This window comes from Eubalaena glacialis, chromosome 3, assembly GCF_028564815.1.
Source record: "Eubalaena glacialis isolate mEubGla1 chromosome 3, mEubGla1.1.hap2.+ XY, whole genome shotgun sequence".
Classification (NCBI taxonomy): Eukaryota; Metazoa; Chordata; class Mammalia; order Artiodactyla; family Balaenidae; genus Eubalaena; species Eubalaena glacialis.
Genome location: NC_083718.1, coordinates 96,951,511 through 96,972,993, shown reverse-complemented (window position 1 = coordinate 96,972,993; position 21,483 = coordinate 96,951,511). Strand labels below are relative to the sequence as shown.

General features: G+C 38.9%; 1 protein-coding gene across 1 annotated transcript; it reads left to right on the top strand.

Annotated features, from left to right (window-relative positions):
* The first annotated feature begins 1,694 nt into the window (after positions 1 to 1,694).
* CHIA (chitinase acidic) lies at positions 1,695 to 10,873 on the top strand. The gene is made up of 11 exons (XM_061186185.1): positions 1,695 to 1,719; positions 2,916 to 2,945; positions 3,530 to 3,731; positions 4,837 to 4,893; positions 5,582 to 5,747; positions 8,106 to 8,230; positions 8,412 to 8,535; positions 8,824 to 9,009; positions 9,521 to 9,640; positions 9,728 to 9,869; positions 10,620 to 10,873. Exons 1-11 carry the CDS (start codon positions 1,695 to 1,697, stop codon positions 10,871 to 10,873), a joined length of 1,431 nt encoding a protein of 476 aa, XP_061042168.1.
* Positions 10,874 to 21,483: the final 10,610 nt, after the last annotated feature.

Genomic DNA, 21,483 nt, shown 5'->3' with positions numbered 1-21,483 from the left:
ATTCTTTTAGAATTTCCTTTTATGGCCAATTCGGATAGAAATTTAAATGCAAGTGCCCTGTCCTTTCTCTAAGTGAGGGACTGGTTCAAGCTCAAAGCTACACAATCAGACTATTTCTCACAGGACTTTGATTCTTGTATGGACTGATGCATGGATAAAAAGTAAAATTGGAGCTTATTTATCCTAAGCCCTCCTCCCACTTTGCGCCCCCAAGAAATGTGATTTCTGTCATAATCAGAAGCAGGTCCTATATTCTTATCTTTGATTCTGTGAGCTTCCTCATATTCTCCCAATATACTGATTTGTGCTTGTTAGAGTTGGTTTTAATCACTTAGAAAAAATTAATTCTTCGTAATATAAACCCCAAGAACAATCTCTGGCATATAGTAGGTGCTTGTAGTGTTTGTTGATATTATTATTTTTATAACTGAAAATCTCCCTGGCAGCACTTCTACCAGACTTTCTCTCTGGTCCTATGAGTGGGAACCAAACACCCAGGACCTAATTATCATTGGGTAGATGGACACAATTTAGTTTCTAAATGAGATAAAATAAAAAATTAGTCTATATTTACAATAAGTCTGCTAAGGTGTCAGCATCCCATGATGTGCACCCATATGTCTACCAACTGCTTTCCAGTTACTGTCACAAGACAGTACCATATAAGCAAGAATAGACAATATGTACTAAAGGACATAAAGTATTTCAGAGGAAGGAGAGACAATTGAGCTTCAAAGAGAGGATCTGAGCTGGACTTTGAAGAACTGTAATACTGGGGTAGAAGATATTACAGGCAAAGGGTGGAGAGATAGTGTGAGCAAAGGCATGAAAGACATGTTTGGGGACAATGAATAGACCATTTTGGCTGAAGCTGAATTTTTTTATAGGACAATAGTAGTGGATAATGTTTGGAAAGGTGGGTTGGAATTAATTTTAAACAAAAATTCTATAAATGGTCAAGTTGCAAATATTTCTATTAAAAGAAACTCTTCAATATCATCTGCATCATCTTTATCCATCAGCAGCACAAAATATTTTTAAACATCTTCTGGATGTAATTTGGAACTATGGATTAGAGAGTTCTCATTGACCTTCAGAGGGTACATTTTGGGAACTATACGTTCCTAGATAAAATTATTGTATAATCATGACTAAGGTCATTCCAAAGAACAGGTATGGATAGAATGTTCATAAAACAGCACCGGAAGATGAAAGTCCTTAGGCACTGATTATACAAATTATATATGAATAATTCCATGAAAGAAAAGTTTTAACGACAGCTAACACCTTCCAAGGGTTTTTATTGTTTATTTTCCAGTAAAGACGTGCTTTGATGCCAGGCACAAAATGTCCACCTCATGAAAACCACAATGTTTAAACAGATGCTTATCAGCCCTGAGAACTGCCAAAAAAGCTAATAAGCCAGTGCTTTCCATGGTGCTGGTCTCTACCACCCTGTTAGGAGCCATGACATTTTGTCCTTATTGAGCAGAGAAGGTGGTGGTGAGGGGAGTGCATGTTGGAGGTACACAAAGTAGTGTTTGTAGGGGAGGATATCTGTTGGCTTACTGATTAGCTATATACACATCTGGGTTAAATGCTTTCCACTTGGAAGATATCCTTTGTGATAACCTGGTACTCAGATGGTATAAAAAGAAAATCCAGGCTCTGCTAGACCAGCGTCAATGGCAACCATGGCAAAGTTTATTCTCCTCACAGGTGAGTCTGTAATTGGACATAGAGCCTTATTCTTAACTGATTTCTTTTTCTCTCTGCATCTGACAGGCATGAAATAGTCTTCACACACACCTCTATGCTTTTCTATTGTTCTTTCATCATTTCAAATTTCCAAGAGAATCCAGACATACACAAATAAGTCTACTTCTGATTCTCTTAATCTCAATTGACTCTGGCAGCATTTCTACCTTCATTGATGCCACAAGCATGGTCCTAAAAGAAAGGCTAGTTTTCTTCTAATGCTTGTCTTACTCTTCCATTCCTTGTTGGGTTGTTCCCATTTCTCTGTTCATCTTCCTGCACCACCTCATTTTAATTGGTATTATTTTAATTTACATGTTTGTGTTTTTGGTCTATCTTTTTCAGAGATGAAAATCAGTGGGAACTGAGACAGAGTTATGCAAGTTATCTTTGTTCTACTGTTTTCAGAATTATTTCTCTTTAATCCTTTACTGTCTTACTGAGTTGCTGATGTATTATAAAAATATCAGTTAGAATTCAATCATTTAAAGGGGTTGATTCAGTACACTGTTTAGAGCCAATTTGTATCCATAGCTTATTAGTTGCTCTACAGCTGAGATTTACAAACTTTTTATAGCTTCAGAACCTTTTCCAAATGAAACCTCTAGCTCAATTTATAAAGCAATCAGGTCAAAAGTGTTCTGGTAGAAGCCAGGGAACAGCATTTGGAGTCTTGTCTAACAGTTTCTAGTTCTCTTCTACTGTAAGGGCTCTTAAAGTTGGTATAAAAAAACTCGAAGGCCCAAAGAGATACTGAATTCACTGATTTAGAGGATGCTTTGTGTGTGAAGCTGTATTCATCCCAGTTAAGGGTGGTGAAGCATGGATGGGTGTGTAGTCATTGAGTAGAGTAAAGTTTGGGTAGTTTCAGTACGTAGATCTCCCATAGGTAGTAGACTTTCAACTCTGCCTTCTGTAACATTTGTTACTGACATGGAAGGTGGAAGAAGAGAGAGCCATGCTCATTTTTGACTAAGAGAAGGGAAGTACAGATTTATTGGTGCCTTCACTGAAAAACCTACTCTTTGGCATAACCCCTAAGTGCCACTTGGGCTACAAAAACCTATGACCCATAGGATGGTACCCAAGGCCTCAGAATTATATTCTACAAGATATAGACAATTGGTTCAGAATACATGTGCTTTCTTTCTCTCTAGGTCTGGCCCTTCTGCTGAATGCTCAGCTAGGTGAGTCATGGACTCTGTATTGTATCCTTGACATAATCTTTTCCTACAATAAACCTAAAATCTTTATAAATTATTCATAATGCAATTGTCTGCTTAATGTATTAAATGTGATTTTTTTGTATTCTAATATTACTTTTTAAAAAGCATATCAAGAGATAGATAAGCTATACTAGGAAAGAAAGCTACTGTCTTCTTTACAGACAGATGGATTTGATGTTGGGAGAACCTGTTATTTTGTATTGGCTGCCACTGTTATTCTCTTCGGCATGACCACCTGAGAGTTGTAAGTTGGTACTCACTGGGCTTCATAGGACTACTGGGCATTTTTTCTTCAGTGGTTCCTAGGCTTCACCAAGATCCCAAAGTGAATCTGTCAAAGTTAAAAATAACCAACTTGAAAGTCAGTGACTAGTTCCCAAGTTAGAAGCTTTGAAATCATTTGCAAGATTGTTCCTATTAACCACCCCTACACAGAGATCAGGTATCTGAGGCAAAGGGAGGGAAACAGAAGCGGGGCTAAAACTTACAGTACATTTCAGTGGCACCTAAGTCAGGCCATTTTTCTTACTTCTTACTACTCTCAGGTTCTGCCTACCAGCTGATATGCTACTTCACCAACTGGTCCCAGTACCGGCCAGGGCTGGGAAGGTTCAAGCCTGACAACATCGACCCCTGCCTCTGTACTCACCTGATTTATGCCTTTGCTGGGATGAGAAACAACGAGATCACCACCATTGAATGGAATGATGTGACTCTCTACCAATCTTTCAATAGCCTGAAAAACAAGTAAGAGAATAGGAAGATATCTAAGTTGGTATCTCTGCAGTTCAGGTTCAGTGAGTCTGAGGTGGAAACCAAGACTCTGTATTTCTAACAAGCTTCCCTATGATGTTGATGCTTCTGGTCCAGGAGCTACACTTTAAGTATCGAAGATATAGATAACGTAGCACGTTGCCTGCTCTAGCTAGTATTAAAAAATAGTTCTGTATCTTCCTTTCACTGTAATTATCTTTTTTATGACTCAGGAAACTGCAAACTATCTTAGCTACTTGCATCAGAGAACAGGAGGCAGAGGATACCGAAGATTAGACATAACAGAGCCCAAGAAATCAGAAGAGTTTGCTGTATTTTAATAGGGTTCTGTTTTGTGTAAAAATGAAACAAAACAAACAAAAACCCTGGTATCTTTTAATTTCTAATTTGTTCAGTTAGTTACATCCAGGAGAAGTAAGGCTACAGGCCATTATTACCTTCAGTAGTGGCAGTATCTTGAATGCAGCCACTAGGATTTGAGTTATGATACCTAAGAAGAAATAAACCCCTTCAGAGTGGTATTTCTCAAAGTGTGATCCATTGACCATGCATCAAAATCACGAGTCACTTGATAAAAATCTCAATCCCTAATCCAACTGAATCACAATCTCTGAGAAAGGGTTTAAAAACCTGGAATTTTAATGTTGTCTTCCAACTCTGGTCCTTGTACTTCATTCTTATATAAACTGTTGTTTGAGAACCACTATTCCAGAAAATGTGCATGATTTTAAACCAACTGATTTATATTCATTATCATAAAGTCTGAGAAAGTAATTATGTTCAAGCAATATTTACCATCTCATCTGATAGAGTAGAATGTAAGAATTGCCAATACCTTCCTATTTTTTAAAAACCCGGTCCCTTAATTTAGATTTTTCTAAAGAACTCTGAGTGCATTCATAATGATAACACAAATAATTTTTATAAAGTGTTCAGTAGTGAAGGAAAATTGTTCTACAGAATATTTTATCAAGGCAACATCAAAGTTTCTGACCAGGCCCAATACCGAAGCAATGTTATTTTAAATTGAGGGACTCATGGATTTTGAAGTTTTTCTTTTCTATCCTTTGCTTTAAAGGAACAGCCAGCTGAAAACTCTCCTGGCCATTGGAGGCTGGAATTTTGGAACTGCCCCGTAAGTCTTCTATGAGAGAGCCTGGTGTTCATTTGTTATGGAAAACAAGTTAGCCCAATGTGACCTATGTCCCTTCAGATTTCACAACTTAAGACAGGATATTAAGGATATACATTAAACAAATATGCTACTTAAATAAATTACTACACCAGAATCTCAGTATTAATTAGAACACCATTTATTTTGTACATTTACATCTAGATGGATATTCTGGGACTACATTCACAGAAGCTTAGTTACTGAGATTTCAAAACAACCTCTTTTCAAAGTATTTCAGAAGTACAACCCCTGAGGAGAGTGTTATAGCACTTCTGTCTATTTACCTTCCGGGAGAAGGGAAGAGAAAGTCATGCAAATAAACAAGAAGACTTTTTTGAGGGTATACAAACATCAGGGACTATTTGGAGAGACAACACAGTGAGCCAAGGTAGCCAGGTGTTCAAAGCAACAGGTACAATTTGGGAGAAAGATCAGAGTTGGGTGGATAATAAAACAAAGAGAACACTGAGGTACCATGGCTGACAGAGTAGTGATTACAAAGTAAGCACAGGAGAAAGCCAGGAACATAGTTTTATCTGGGATATGGGTCTTGGTGAAAAGCTCTGAGGCAGAAATATAGGAGTTTGACTTCACTACAAGGTGTTGGGACTATCAAGGCCTCACCCTGCCTTCTTTGGATCTCCTTCAGTTTCACTGCCATGGTTTCCACTCCAGAGAATCGCAAGACTTTCATTTCTTCAGTCATCAGATTCCTGCGTCAGTATGGATTTGATGGGCTGGACTTAGATTGGGAGTACCCTGGCTCTCGTGGAAGCCCTTCTCAGGACAAGCATCTCTTCACTGTCCTGGTGCAGGTGAGGAGGGAAGTGGCAGTGTTTAGCCCAAGAAAATTCAAAACCTGTTCTTTTCAAGGAGAACCTGGTGGTTCCAGAGTGAAACTAAACTGGAATTTAGAATTTTGGAAACTTTACATTGCAAAGATTCTTAGATATCATGCCTACATTCAACAGCATTTAATAATAATAATAACATTATTATGTGTGCTGTCAGGCACAATTCTACAAGCTGTTTTTAAAATCATAACTCATTTCATCTTCATATCTACTCTTTGATATAGGTACTATAAGTACCATAATCTTTATTTTACAGATGAGGAAGCTAATATATAGTGGGTTTAAGTAACTTGCCTAATATCACACAACTAATAGGTGTCATAACTACCCAAGTAGTCTGACTACAGAGCCCATTTCTTCTAACCTTTATACTAGACTGCCTATTATCACTGAGCACTTACACCATCCCAGACACTGCATTAAGTGTCAGGCTAAAGATAAGAGTAAGACACAATCCTTGGCTTTAAGGAATGCACAATCTTAGGTGGAAGCCTGAAAAATAACCAACAATTACAGTACACTTAGGTAAATGTCATGATAGAGGTATTCAGAGTGCAAAAGCAGCACAGAGAGAAGGTACCTAATTCTGCTCTGGGGCAGGATCAAGAAGAGCTTAGTCTTGAAAGTGGTGTTAACCAATTAAGTGATGATGGGATTGCACAAATGAAGACATGTAGATATGTGTGAGCAGGTATGTGAGTAATGGATTATGAAGCTGCACCAGAGACAAGAATCAGATCATGTAGGATTTGTATATTATGTTAAGTAATTTGGACATTACATTCAAGGCAACTTTGAAGGATTTTCAAGTAATGGAAAGATATGACAAAGCTCATGTTTTAGAAGGATCACTCTGGCTTTAACCACGGAGGATGAATTAGAAGAAGGTAAGGAGGCAGGGATAGAGTTAGGAGGCTATTGCAATAAATCGAGCAAGAGATGCTGAGGGTCTGAACGAAGACCCTAACAGTGAGGACAGAAAAAGGAAGTATATAAGAGATATTAGGAGGGTAGAATCAATAGGATTTGGAGACCAATTGGAAGTGGAAAAAGAGAGAACTTCCAGTTTTCTGACCTTGAGAACTAGTTTGACTGTGGTCCTGTTAACTAAGATGGTAAATACTGGAAAAAGGATAGATTTGGAGCAAGAAAAAGGACTCATTAATTTGTCTTTGAACATGCTGAGTGAGAGGAATCTGTAGGACATCCTATAGTTTTGCCCAATAGACACTGGATGAATAAATATTGGATGAATGCCAAGCTGGAGTTCAGAACAAAGGACTTGATTTGATATACTGTATTGACGTCATCAGCAAAGGTAAATAATTAAGAGATCACCAAGGAAAAATGAATGGAGTGAGAACAGCCAAGGATGGCTTTTAGATTTACTCTCCCCCAAGACAGGGTTTTTCCCTATACCATCTGGTATAGCAGATTGTCAGGCAGCCTCCAATAGTTTCAATATTAAGTAACTCACTGGTTGAAAAATAAACCTACTTACTTGTTGAACAGCTCTGGAGATCAAAAAGAACATCTGTATTCTTAATCAATACATGCATCCAGTCATAATTAATAACTTCCAATTAGTGGTTCTAGCTCTGCCCACTGAAGTAACATAGAATAAAGCTGAACCTTTTGCAATATATTGGTTCAATATTTGAAGACAGCTATATCTTGCCTATAATTTTTCTCCTTCCAGTTAAATAACCTAGTTCCTTTAACAAGTACCCACACAACAATTTTCAGACCCACTCTTCACTGGAACACACTCTGGTACACCCTAATAATGCAGTTATAAAAACTGAATCCAGTGCTCCGGGTAAGATTAGAGTCACAAAATAACGGTGGATTAACCTCTAGCATTGAACGGGAACCTATCACCTGGCTGTTACCACCTTCCTCACTGGCCAATTCAGCATTTCATTTGATGGGATGTCAGTCCTATAAAGTAGCTCATTTACTGGACAAAGGGAAGCAAACCTCTATATTGCTAAAAGCTGGATACAGGTTACTGTAGCAAGTATAACTTCAAAGTGTAGTGATATAAGTAGAGCTCTGACTGGTCATCTGGGATACTAGGTCATGACCTGGATACTAACTTGCTGTGAGACTTTGGTGAAATTGTTTAACTTCTATGCATATTAGCTATAAAATGAATACCATCAATTCTGTCTACTTTATAGGGATATTGACAAACTAAAGATAAAATATGTGAAAGCACTTTGAAAAAGAAAAGTATTATACAAACATATATTTATTAATATTTAAGGAGCTGAAATCAGTTTCATAGATGCCCTACTATACTTGATTATTCTATAGGAAATGCGTGAAGCTTTTGAGCAGGAGGCCATCCAAACCAACAAGCCCAGGCTGCTGGTCACTGCTGCAGTAGCTGCTGGCATCTTCAACATCCAGTCTGGCTATGAGATTCCTCAGCTTTCCCAGTGAGTGACTCACCTTATCCTCAAACTCCTATAGGTATCAGTTTTGCAAAGTAGACTTGTCCTTAGTCTGTTTTGCCACTCAGGGACTTCGTTTAAGAGGCATTGGAAGTGGTATCTTTTGTCTGCACAAGTGTGGGAAATAACAATTGGAAATGCTTTTAAACTCTTTATCCCACCTCAGGTACCTAGACTACATCCATGTCATGACTTATGACCTCCATGGCTCCTGGGACGGCTACACTGGAGAGAACAGCCCCCTCTACAAATACCCAACTGACACTGGCAACAATGCTTACCTCAATGTGGTGAGTACCCACACAGATGCAGGTTCAGACCAGAGATGTTGTAAATCACATGGAGAGTCAGAGACAAAACAAATATAAATTCTGCAAAAGTCTCATTTGGACAACTCTCTTCTTAAGTGGCTGATCATATTTCATTAACTATAACCTCACCAAAATGTTTCAAAAAATACCAACTAATCTATCTGTTATTAGCATCATTCAATTTTACCTGTTAGGTCAGTGGACTAGCATAACTAAGCAATGGGTCATCAGCTGGGTAGGCCTCTAGCTCATCTGCTACATTTTCAGGATTATGCCATGAACTACTGGAAGAAAAATGGGGCCCCAGCTGAGAAGCTCATCGTTGGATTCCCTACCTATGGACACAACTACATCCTAAGCAACCCTTCCAACAATGGCATTGGTGCCCCCACTTCTGGTCCTGGTCCTGCTGGGCCCTACACCAGGCAGGCTGGGTTCCTGGCCTACTATGAGGTAGGTAGCCTGGGCTTTACAGTTGAAATTCTGTGAATTTCATGCCCTGTGCTGCACAATAGCCTTAGGGTTAGAATCTGTGTAAAGCTTGAATGTTCATTCTGTCCACTACTTACCTACTGTAACACAGATATTACTCCAAATGCTTCAGGTGTTTAAGTAACCTATTCATTTACCTAATCCAGTATGAACAACATTTGTAGTGTGCAATATCCCTTCAAACAACAGACTACATACTTAAGGTCATTTATATTAGCACTTAAGGGAATTAAATAACTGTATCTCCCATACTAACATGGGTTCTCAAAATCAAGCACTAAGAATAGGGATAACATCTGAGTATTTCAAAAACAACTTGATCTTATTTACTGCAAATAAAAACCCATAATTAGAAATCTGAGGAAAACCCCTATTGGAGGCATGACAGAAAAAAAAATCAAAGAGGAAATTGTATGTTTTCTCTTTCTTGGGAATCATACTTAAAGGATTTGAATCTCTTGACATTTTAAAGATCTGCACCTTCCTGAAAGATGGAGCCACTCAGGCATGGGATGCCCCTCAGTACGTGCCCTATGCCTATAAGGGCAATGAGTGGGTTGGCTATGACAACGTCAAGAGCTTTAATATCAAGGTAAGGTCAGCCCCTCCAATGTGCTGTGAGCTCAGCCCTGAGTTCCCCAAAATAAAATGACTCCTGGTGTCCTCTATCCTTAAACAGGCTGAGTGGCTTAAGCAGAACAACTTTGGAGGTGCCATGATCTGGGCCATTGACATGGATGACTTCACAGGCACATTCTGTAACCAGGGCAAGTTCCCCCTGACCAACACCTTGAAGGATGTTCTTGGCCTGAAGAGTGCAAGTAAGTGACAGCAGGGGGATGCCCGTGGTGTATAAATGCTCCTTTTCCAACTCAAAAGACAGCCTAACATGTTCCCCCTTTGCCCCAGGAGTCTCTTCCCATTTTACCTCACTGTTCTTGCCTGCCTGAGAGAGAAGTGCTATGTTCTTTCCTTACCCTTGAATGTCCACATCAGGAATTTTATGTTCTTATGAGAAACCAGGCCTACTGGGTGGGTTTTCCAGGTCTACTAATTCTTAAAGCTGTGGAAAAGCCTCAAGAAATTAGGTTGACTTTCAGTATAAGCATTTATTTTTCTATGAACCCCTTATTAAAAGTCTCCTTCAGCCTGCCTGGGGAGATTGAACAAAAAAAACCCTAAGAAGTACTGACATATTTCTAATCTATAATTCAGGGGAAGTACCAATTCCCTAAATTTTGTCCAGATTTTCTCTTACAGCTTATTTGCTTACTGCTTATACCCAGATCCTAGAAAAGCATTTCGCATATACTGGGTGCTCAGTAAAATTTTTAAAAAATGATTTTAACATCATAAGAGAGAACTTTTAAATTTTAAAACTGGGCTGGCTTGAAATTATAGATGTTCCTAATTCCTAAAATGGAGTTATCTTGTGAGCTCCTCAGTTACAGGGACCCAGAGCGAACTGCACTCCACCTCCAAACCTCACCCCAGGTCTGCTAGTTCTTCACCTCTAGGTGAATCTGAGAGCTTCTGCCAGGTCCACTAGTCTGCTCTTCATGCTGTTTCAGGTTGCATCGCCCCCAATCAGCCCAGTGAGCCCAACAGTAGTACCGGAAGTGGGAGCGGAAGTGGAAGTGGGAGTAGCAGCTCTGGAGGCAGCTCTGTGGGTAGTGGATACTGTGCCGACAAAGCCAATGGCCTCTACCCTGTGCCAAATAACAGAAATGCCTTCGTGAACTGCGCAAATGGAATCACATACGAGCAGTATTGCCTGGCTGGGCTTGTCTTTGACACCAGCTGTAAGTGCTGCAACCTGCCATAAACCTGACCTGTGTCTCCATTCCCTAGTGTGCTGAACAGTCTCCTTTGCTTAGCACACCTTGCTCCTACCTAGAGTTCTGCAATAAAATCCATCAGTCAAAACATGAGTGTCCTTGGTTTTAAGTGATTTGGGTGGAGACCTTTCTAGATGTGAAAATACAGGTTGTGCATGGGGGTGGAGTGGCAGAAGAGAGTGTGTGAGGAAGTGATGACACCAACAAACCCACAAGCCTTCTACTGGCTTAGGTTGATCTGCATGAAGGTTGGATGCTGTCAGGAGGAAACGTCTGAATGTTTGGTGTTGGCATGGGATGAGGACATGAAGAAGATAGGTCTGCATCTTGGTGACTGTTCTCAGTAGGGAACCAAAGTGATTCTGGGAGACTCGGGGGCACAGGCCTGTTTGGCATGCTCAAGGAACAGAAGGCCAGGACATTCTCTCCATGTCTGCTGAGGTCTCAGAGCTGGTCCAGCTCCCCTGAATTGGCAACATTGGGAAGGTTTTTGCAGTGGGCTCCTTTGGGGATGTCTGCCTTTCTCAGGAGTGAAAGCAGAGGTGCTTTCCTTGAAACCATAGCTGTGGTCACTAACAGCTGTGGTTTTACTGCATTGTCTCCTCCCCTGGCTTGGCTGATTGACTGGCGTAGACATCAGATTCAAGAGGGCTTATCAGATTATCACCCCTTGGAATCTGCAACAGAGAACAAGGAATGGCTAACAGTCCCTGAGACTGGCTTTGCCTATAATATGTAAGCTCAGGATCTGTAGTGAGAAACTGAGGAGAAGGGAAAGTTGCCCTGGAGGCAGAGCAAGAAGACTAAAGGGGAGCAATGGAGAAAAGCCACGATGAAAGATGCAGAGAGAACATTTATCAATAGCTTTCCAACTCTTCATTCTAGCTCCTTCCTGAGGCCCAGATGCATTTCTGCCTTGGGGTTCTGTGAAACACCCCTATAACTGTGTAATAAACTCCTCTTTGCTACATAAGCTGGCTTAAGTTTGTTTCTTTTATTTGCAACTGAAAGAATCCTAAGTAATAAGAATATAATGGCTCCTATTTTCTGGCATGCTTACTGTATGTCAAACTCCACTTTAAGTGTTTTACATGTATTTTATTATTTAATTCTCTCAGCAACTTTGTGAGGAAGATAACATTAACCCAAGAAACTGAATAACCTGCCCAACATCTCACAGCTAATAAGTTGCAGAGCCAGATCCAAAAGAGTTCACAGTCTTAACTACTATGTTTTACTGCCTCCTTTGACACAGATGTCAGTGTTCTCATGGTAGATGGCAGCACTGGTGGTAATGATGAGGCACATGCAGCTTTCTGGGTAATGACTATTCATTCATGAGCCCACAATATTTCTTGATTATTTATTATGTGCCAGATAATGTTCTAGGTACTAAAGACATAGTGGTGAATAACATAAAGAGTTCACCCTTATGGGGATTATATTTTGCTGATGGGAGTGTTAAGCAATAAATTAGCAAAAAAAAAAAAAAAAAAAAAAGAAATGAGGAAAGTGAAACAGTGATAGCAAGTGACCAAGGGAGGAACCTATTTTAGTTTGAGCAGTCCAGGAAGGCCTCTCTGGAGAGATCCCATATGAGATGAGCCTTGATATTAGAGAAGAACCAGTCATTCTGAGATCTAGGAAAAGTGCAGAGGTGCAGCAAGTACAAAGTCCTTGAGGTGGAATGAACATGGCATGTTAGGAAAAAGATCAGGGGTGACGTCAATATCATGGTAGTATGAGACAGTCTGCTGGTCTCTCCTCTTCAATCTACAATGAGTAAAACATTCATAACTCAACAAAGGTTCCTCTGGTCCAACACACTAGGATTCTGGAGAGATCCACACATCTGTACATCTGAAGATAAGTAGACTGGAACAAATAGAGGAGGTGGAATTGGGAGAACAGCAGAGGTGGTAATTGTAATCCGGACTCCGTGGCCATGACAGTACTGAGCCAACAGTTCCAGAGGACCCAGTAGTAATACGGGAGGCAGCACACACAAATTAGGCCTCCAGACTGCAGCAGTACCCCAGACACAGGGAGCCAGGCATCAGCAGTGGTAAGGCCCATGACCTCAGTCCCTCCAGTTCTGGTGGTGCCTGGACTCTGGCACTCTTTCATCTGACAATCCCAGATGCATCAAAGGCACCCACGACCCCCTTCCAACCCCACCTTCCCACTGTCTTTGCTGTGGCAGTGTTGCCCACCACCCAGGCATCCCTGGACCCAGTGGAGGTGCCCACCATCCTGATGCCCTTGGCAGTGACCCTGGCAACAATGGCAACATTGGCAACAGCAAGGCACCAGAGATTCTGGAGGCAAAGCAGCAAGGGCATAAGTGACACCTCTGGCAGAGGCGGTGGAGGGTGGAAAGTCAATTTTCAAACATAACCAGAGACAGTTCAGGTAAGAGAAACGAAAACTTGTGCTATAGCACTACCTACTAGAAAAAAAAAAAAAAAAAAAAAGGCCTCTAATAACCAACATGTTGAATTGTTAAAGTCAAAGTGAAAAGAGTTTTACCTAAAACTTAAAAAAGGTGTTTGCTACTTCAAAAGTGCCAGCAGAGGAACAACTCATTAAGCACCATGAAAAACCATGGTAATACGGTATCACAAAAAGAAAACGGCAATTCTCAGAAAACCAAACTTAAAGTCATGAAAGAGTGTGAACTAACTAATAGAGAATTGAAAATATCTGTCATGAAAGAACTCAATGAGCTACAAGAAAACTCAGAAAGACAGTTCAATGAGCTCAGGAATAAAATTAATGAACAGAAGGAATGCTTTACTGAAGAGACTGAAACTCTAAAGAAGAACAAAACAGAAATTCTGGAGCGAAGAACTCAATAAATGAGATGAAGAAAGCATTAAAAGCATTGGAAATAGAGCAGACCATAAGGAAGAGAGAACTAGTAAGTTCAAAATCTACGAATGATTCAGGTAGAAGAGAAAAGAGAACTAAGATTTTTTAAATGAATAAACTCTATGAGAATTACCCAATTCCATTAGGAAAGGCAACATAAGGCTAATGGGTATCCCAGAAGGAGAAGAGAGGGAGAAGGGAACAGAGAGTTTATTTAAAGAAATAATAGGTTAGAACTCCCAAGCCTGGGAAGGAACTGGATATACAAGTTCACAAAGATAAGAGAACACATAATTATCTCAGTGCAAGAAGACCTTTTCCAAGACACATTATATTAAAACTGTCAAAAGTCAATGACAAAGAAAGAATTTTAAAGGCAGCCAGGGGGAAAAAAAAGACAGTAACCTACAAGGAACCCCCATTAGGCTTTCAGTAGATTTCTCAGCAGAAACTCTACAACCCAGGAGAAAGTGGGATGACATACTCATAATATTGAAAGATAAAAAACTGTCAGCTGAGAATACTCTGCCCAGCAAATTTATACTTAATTATAATGAAGAAATAAAGGCTTTCCTAGACAAACAAAACCTGAGGGAGTTCATCATCACTAAACCTGCCTTAAAAGAAATGTTGAAAACACTTCTCACTACCTCTACTTCAACTACTTTGGTGTTTTTGCTGTTTCTCCAGTAGTCCAGGCATGTTACTGCCTCAGGGCTTTTGCACAAGCTAGAATACTCTTTCCCAAGATTTCCATTTGACTTTCTGCCTCACTTCCTGTAGGTCTTTCCTCGAAGCTACCTTCTCGGTGGGCCCCTTCCTGGCCATGAAACTCCTTTCTTCCCTGTCTGTGATTCCTTTGTTTTTCCTTGGCAAAATCAATACCTGACAGCCCATACATTTTATGTATTTACCATTTTTATTGCCTCCCCTGCTAGAATTAACCTCTAGGAGAACAAGGATTTCTGTTCACTGCTATATTCCCAAAGCCTAGAGCAGTACCTGACATACTATAAGAGTTTAATAAGTACCTGTTGAATGAATAAATCAATGAGGGCAGGAAGGGAAATGATGAACAAGTTAAGTAAGCCAAGCACTGGACTTTATATAGGTTATCTCCTACATGGTGAATATTGTCCTTGTGCTACAGGTGAAGAAATTGAGATATTGTGAGGAAAATTTGCCCAAGATTATGAAGTTAATAGTTAGCAGAGCTTATTTTCAAAGTTGGGCTTTTCTGGCTCCTTCTACACCATAATGTTGCCTTGTAGAAAGCAATGTCACAATGACTTCGGGGGGCGAGGTGCTGTTGCTTAGCAGCCAGTCTGAGTTACACCCATCAAATTCTTGGTTAAAGTCCACTTGTAAGAGTGGTCACTCATGGAGATGGTATACAAGAGAGTCAGGGTTTTTAAAAGTCCCTTTGATAGAGAGTTCTGGTCCAGAGCTTCTCAGAGATCTTCAAAGTCCATGCCATCTGGTCTACACAGGAACATGAAGGGAAACAAAATTATGCTACAGATCACCCAGCCATTCCTTTGGGACTTTGATCATGGTAATCATATTCTTGGACTCTAGCACATGTATGAAAACTCATTCCTTCAGTATTGGAGTCTAACTGGAGAGAGGTAGGGGAAGGACCTTGATTCTCGTGGGGATAGAGGCAGTGCTCCACTCACCAAGTCATGAGCCTTGACTGGGAGTGGCACCCATCCAGATGAAAGGATACCATTTTAAAATTTTCACAAAGGTACCCTTGGAGTTAGCTATAACCCTGGGCATGGAAGTGGTAGATTGGAAGTGCATTAATATTTGTTCAATGTCAATTATAGGTTAGTCACTTGCTGTGCAAGATTTGTCTGTGTTATCTCCTAAATTCTCATGGCAACCCTAAGAAGCAAGAAATGATTAGTGCTATTTTATAGATGAACCAAAGCTTAGGTGGTTTAAGTAACTTCCACAAGGTCATGTAGCTAGTAAATAACAGACCTGTACCTATTAGAAACCAGTTCTGAGGGGCTTCAAAGCCTGTGTTCGTTCTTCTACCAACAAATGAAAGAGAGTGGTATTTAAGAAAGTCAGGAAAGTGGGATTTAGAAAGTCTATTATCCTCTCCTTTGTTTCCCTTCTCAAGACACATCCATCCTCCAGCAGAATCCCTATTATCTTGATCAGAGTTTGTCAATTCTGTTTAGACCCAAGTCCTGCTTTGAGTAACAAATTATTTTGTAACTCCCCCTTTATTATCCTAAGATTACCTTCATAGATAGCATAACCTACTAATATAATGCTATAATTGTAAAGGAGGAAACAATATAATGCTATAATTGTAAAGGAGGAAAAATAATTCCTAATAAAATAATAGTATTGCAATATATAAATGCTCAGAAACAACTACTTTAGAAGAATAACGTAGTCAGGCTCTTGCACCATATAATGAATAATGAGTAAGTCTAGAATTAAGAGAGAAGGTTAAATGTTGTTTCATACAAGTAGTTTAGGAAAGTAAAAGAGCAGTGTTATAAGTGGACATCAGAACAAAAACTAATGTTAGGAGAATTAGTAACACTCTAGACTTACTGGTTTCTGGTAACAGAAGAAGACAAATAGCTTTAGTTAAAAGAAGGAAAATACTCGACAAATTACAAATCGTTGAAGTAAAAAAAAAAAAAGTGAAGTGGGTGTGACTATGTTATTCTTGAAAAGAAGTGAGTAAATAACGTTAATGTGCCAGATTTTTAAAAATAAGCTATTTTATTGGTCTATCTTACATACCAAAAAAGGCCCAAATCATAACTGAACAGATTAATGAAATATGCAAGGTGAACTCATTGGTTTAAGCAGTACCCAGTTCAAGAAATAGGGAGAGTTAGCCAAGATGGAGGAGTAGAAATACCCTGAGCTCACCTTCTTTCATGGGCACCTGAAAATTACAACAATTTACAGAACACCTATCAATGAAAAAGAAAAGAGCCTACCAGAAAAGATCTTCTACAACTAAAGATATAAAGGAGGAACTACAATGAGATGGGTAGGAGGGGTGGAGTTGCAGTATAGTCAAGACTGATACCCCTGGGTGAGTGACCTACAAACAGGAGAATAATTACAATTGCAGAGTTTCTTCCCAAGGAGAGAGGGGTCTGAGACCCACAACAGGTTCCACAGCCTGGGGGGCCTGCACCAAGAAGACGAGCCCATAGATCATTTGGCTGTGAATGCTAGCAGGGCTTACTTTCAAGAGACTCAGAGAGTTGTGGGAAATAGAGACACCATTCTTAAAGGGCTCACATAAATCTCACATGCCTCAGGACCAAGGGAGAAGCAGTAATTTGAAAGGACCCTGGGTCAGACCTACCTACTGATCTTGGAGAGCCTCTGGGAGAGACAGGAGACAACTGGAGCTCACCCTGGGGACCTAGACATTGGCAGCAGCATTTTGGGGTGCTCATTCTACCACGTGGACACTGGTGCTGGCAAGCACCGTTTTGGAATTCTCCTCCTAGCTAATTAGCCTCAGGACCCAGCCCGCCCACACTCACTGGTTCATAGGCACCAGTACTGGGTTGACTTGGGCCAAGCAACTAAGTGAGGACACAACCCCATCCACCAGCAGACAGACTGCCTTAAGATCCCCTAAGCCTATAGCCACCCCTGGACATGGCTCTGCCCATCAGAGGGCCCAAGACCAGACCCCACACAACAGTGTGCTGGCAATCCAAGAAGAAGACATAACAATTGTAAATATATATGCACCCAGCATAGGATCCCCTAAATACATAAAGCAAATATTAACAGACATAAAGGGAGAAATTGACAGTAAAACAATAATAATAAGGACTTGTAACACCCCATTTACATCAATGGACAGATAATTCAGACAGAAAATCAATAAGGAAACATGGGACCTAATTAACACATTAGACCAGATGAACTTAATGGATGTATAAAGAATATCTCCTCTAAAAGCAGCAGAAAACACATTTTTTTTCAAGTGCAAATGGAATATTCTCCAGGACAGATCATATGCTAGGCTACAAAACAAACCTTGATAAATTTAAGAAAATTAAAATCATATCAAACATCTTTTCCAAACACAGTGCAATGAAACTAAAAATCAACAACAAAAAAACTGGACAAAAACATAAACACATGGAGGCTATACAATATGCTATTAAACAACTAAAGAATCACTGAAGAAATCAAAGAGGAAATTAAAAAAATACCCAGAGACAAATGAACATGAAAACACAATTCAAAATCTATGGGACACAGCAAAAGCAATTCCAAGAGGGAAGTTTATAGTGATACAAGCTAACCTCAGGAAGCAAACAAAAAATCTCAAATGAACAATCAAAACTTACACCTAAAGGAACTAGAAAAGAAGAGCAAAAAACCCCCAAAGATAGCAGGAGGATAGAAGTCATAAAGATCAGAGAAGAAATAAATGAAACAGAGACTTAAAAATAAGAAATATCAATGAAGCTAAGAGCTGGTACTTTGAAAAGATAAACAGAATTGATAGCCAGACTCATCAAGAGAAAAAGAGAGGGCCCAAATCAATAAAATTAGACGGGAAAAAGAAATGACAACTGACACCACAGAAATACAAAGGAGCATAAGAGACTACTACAAGCAACTATATGCCAGTACAATGGACAACCTAGAAGAAATGGACAAATTCCTAGAAATGTACAATCTCCCAATCTCCAAAGGCTGAACCAGGAAAAAATAGAAAGTATGAACAAACCAATTACCATTAATGAAATTGAACCAGTAATGTAAAAACTCCCCAAAAACAAAAGTCTAAGATCAAATGGCTTCACAGTTGAATTTTACCAAATATTTGGGGATGGGTTAATAATTATCCTTCTCAAACTATTCCAAAATAATTGCAGAGGAAGGAATGCTTCTAAACTCATTCTATGAGTCCAGCATCACTCTGATACCAAGACCAGAAAAACATATCACAAAAAAAGAAAATTACAGGCCAATATCACCAATGAACATAGATGCAAAAATCCTCAGCAAAATATTAGCAAACTGAATCCGACAATACATTAAAAGGATCATACACTGTGATCAAGTGGGTTTTATCCCAGGGATGCAAAGATTTTTCAGTATCCACGAATCAATCAATGTGATACACCACATGAACAAACTGAAGAATAAAAACCATATGATATTCTCAATAGGTGCAGAAAAATCTTTTGACAAAATTCAACATCCATTTATGATAAAAACTCTCCAGAACGTGGGCGTAAAGAGAACATATCTTAGCGTAATAAAGGCCATATACGACAAACCCACAGCTAATATCATACTCAATGGTGAAAAGCTGAAAACATTTCCTCTAAGATCAGGAACAAGACAAGGATGTCCACTCTCACCACTATTATTCAACATCATATTGGATGTCCTAGCCACAGCAATCAGAGAAGAAAAAGAAATAAAAGGAATCCAAATTGGAAAAGAAGAAGTAAAACTCTCACTGTTTGCAGATGACATGATACTATACATAGAAAATCCTAAAGATGCCACCAGAAAACTAGAGCTCATCAATGATTTGGTAAAGTTGCAGGATACAAAATTAATATACAGAAATCTATTGCATTTCTATACACAAACAGAAAACTATCAAAAAGAGAAATTAGGGAGAAAATTCCATTAACAATTATATCAAAAAGAATAAAATACCTAGGAATAAACCTACCAAAGGATGTAAAGGACCTGTACTTTGAAAACTATAAGACACTGATGAAAGAAATTGAAGATGAAACAAACAGATGGAAAGATACACCATGTTCATGGATTGGAACGATTAATATTGTTAAAATGTCCATACTACCCAAGGCAATCTACAGATTCAATGCAATCCCTATCAAAGTACCAAGGGCAATTTTCACAAAACTAGAACAAATAATTTAAAAATTTGTATGGAAACACAAAAGACCCTGAATAGTCCAAACAATCTTGGGAAAGAACAGAGCTGGAGGTATCATGCTCCCTGGCTTCAGACTATACTACAAAGCTACAGTGAGCAAAACAGTATGGTCAGGCACAAAAACAGACACATGCCCAATGGAACAGAATAGAGAGCTCAGAAAGAAACCCACACATGTATGGTCAATTAATCTATGACAAAGGACCCAAGAATATACAATGGAGAAAAGACAGTCTCTTCAATAAGTGATGCTGAGAAAACCTGGACAGCTACATGTAAAAGAATGAAATTAGAACATTTTTCACACCATGTACAAAAATAAACTTAAAATGGATTAAAGACCTAAATGTAAGGCCTGAAATCATGAATCTCCTAGAAGAAAGCAAAGGTGGAACACACTTTGACATAAATAGTAGTAATTTTTTTTGGCTCTGTCTCCTAAGGTGAAGTAAACAAAAGCAAAAATAAACAAATGGGACCTTATGAAATCTAAAAACTTTTGCACAGCAAAGGAGATCATCAACAAAACGAAAAGATAACCTACTGAATGGGAGAAAATATTCTAAATAATATGACTAATAAGGGGTTAATATTCATCATATATAAACAGCTCATACAATTCAACATCAAAAAAACAGCCCTATTAGAAAATGGGCAGAAGACCTGAAGAGATATTTTTCCAAAGAAGACATGTAGATGACCAACAGGCACATGAAGAGATGCTCAATGTTGCTAATCATCAGAGAACTGCAAATGAAAACCACAATGAGAGATCACCTCACATCTGTCAGAAGGACTGTCATCAAAAAGACCACAAATAACAAATGTTGGTGAGGATATGGAGAAAAGGGAGCCCTTGTACACTGTTGGTGGGAGTGTAATTGGTGAAGTCACTATGGAAAACAGTATGAAAGTTCCTTTAAAAACTAAAAATAGAACTACCATATGATCCAATAATTCCACTTCTGTGTATATATAGAGAAAACAAAAACACTAATTTGAAGAGATACATGCACCCCAATGTTCATAGCAGAATTATTTACAATAGCCAAGGTATGGAAGCAACCTAAGTGTCCATCAACAGATGAATGGATAAAGAAGATGTGATATATATATATATATATACACACATACACACAATGGAATACTATTCAACCATGGAAAGTAACAACTGCTATTGTTATTATTATTGTTGCTATTTGCAACAACATGGATGGAGCTGGGGGTTATTATGGTAAGTATGATAAGTCAGACAGAGACAGACAAATACTGTATGACATCACTTATATGTGGAATCTAAAAAATAAAGTAAAATAATGAATCTAACAAAAAAGAAACAGACTCACAGATATAGAGAACAAACTAGTGGTTACTAGTGGGGAGAGGGAGGGGAGAGGGGCAAGATAGGGGTAGGGGATTAAGATGTACAAGCTACTATATATAAAATAAATAAGCTACAAATATATATCATACAGCACAGGAATATAGCCAATATTTTATAATAACTATAAATGGAGTATAATCTATAAAAATTTGAATCTATGTTGTACATTTTAAACCAATATTATATTGTAAATCAACAGTACCTCAATTAATAAAGAATTGTAACATTGCTTTCACTCCAAAAGCACACTTCATGTTCCCTTTTAGTTACTCCTTCAACCCTCCTTTACAAAGGTACCCCATCCTGATTTCTAAGATATAGATGAGCTTTGCCTATTTTTGAACATTATGTAAACTTACTCATACAGTGTGTAAATATTCATGTCTGAAGTATTTCATTTA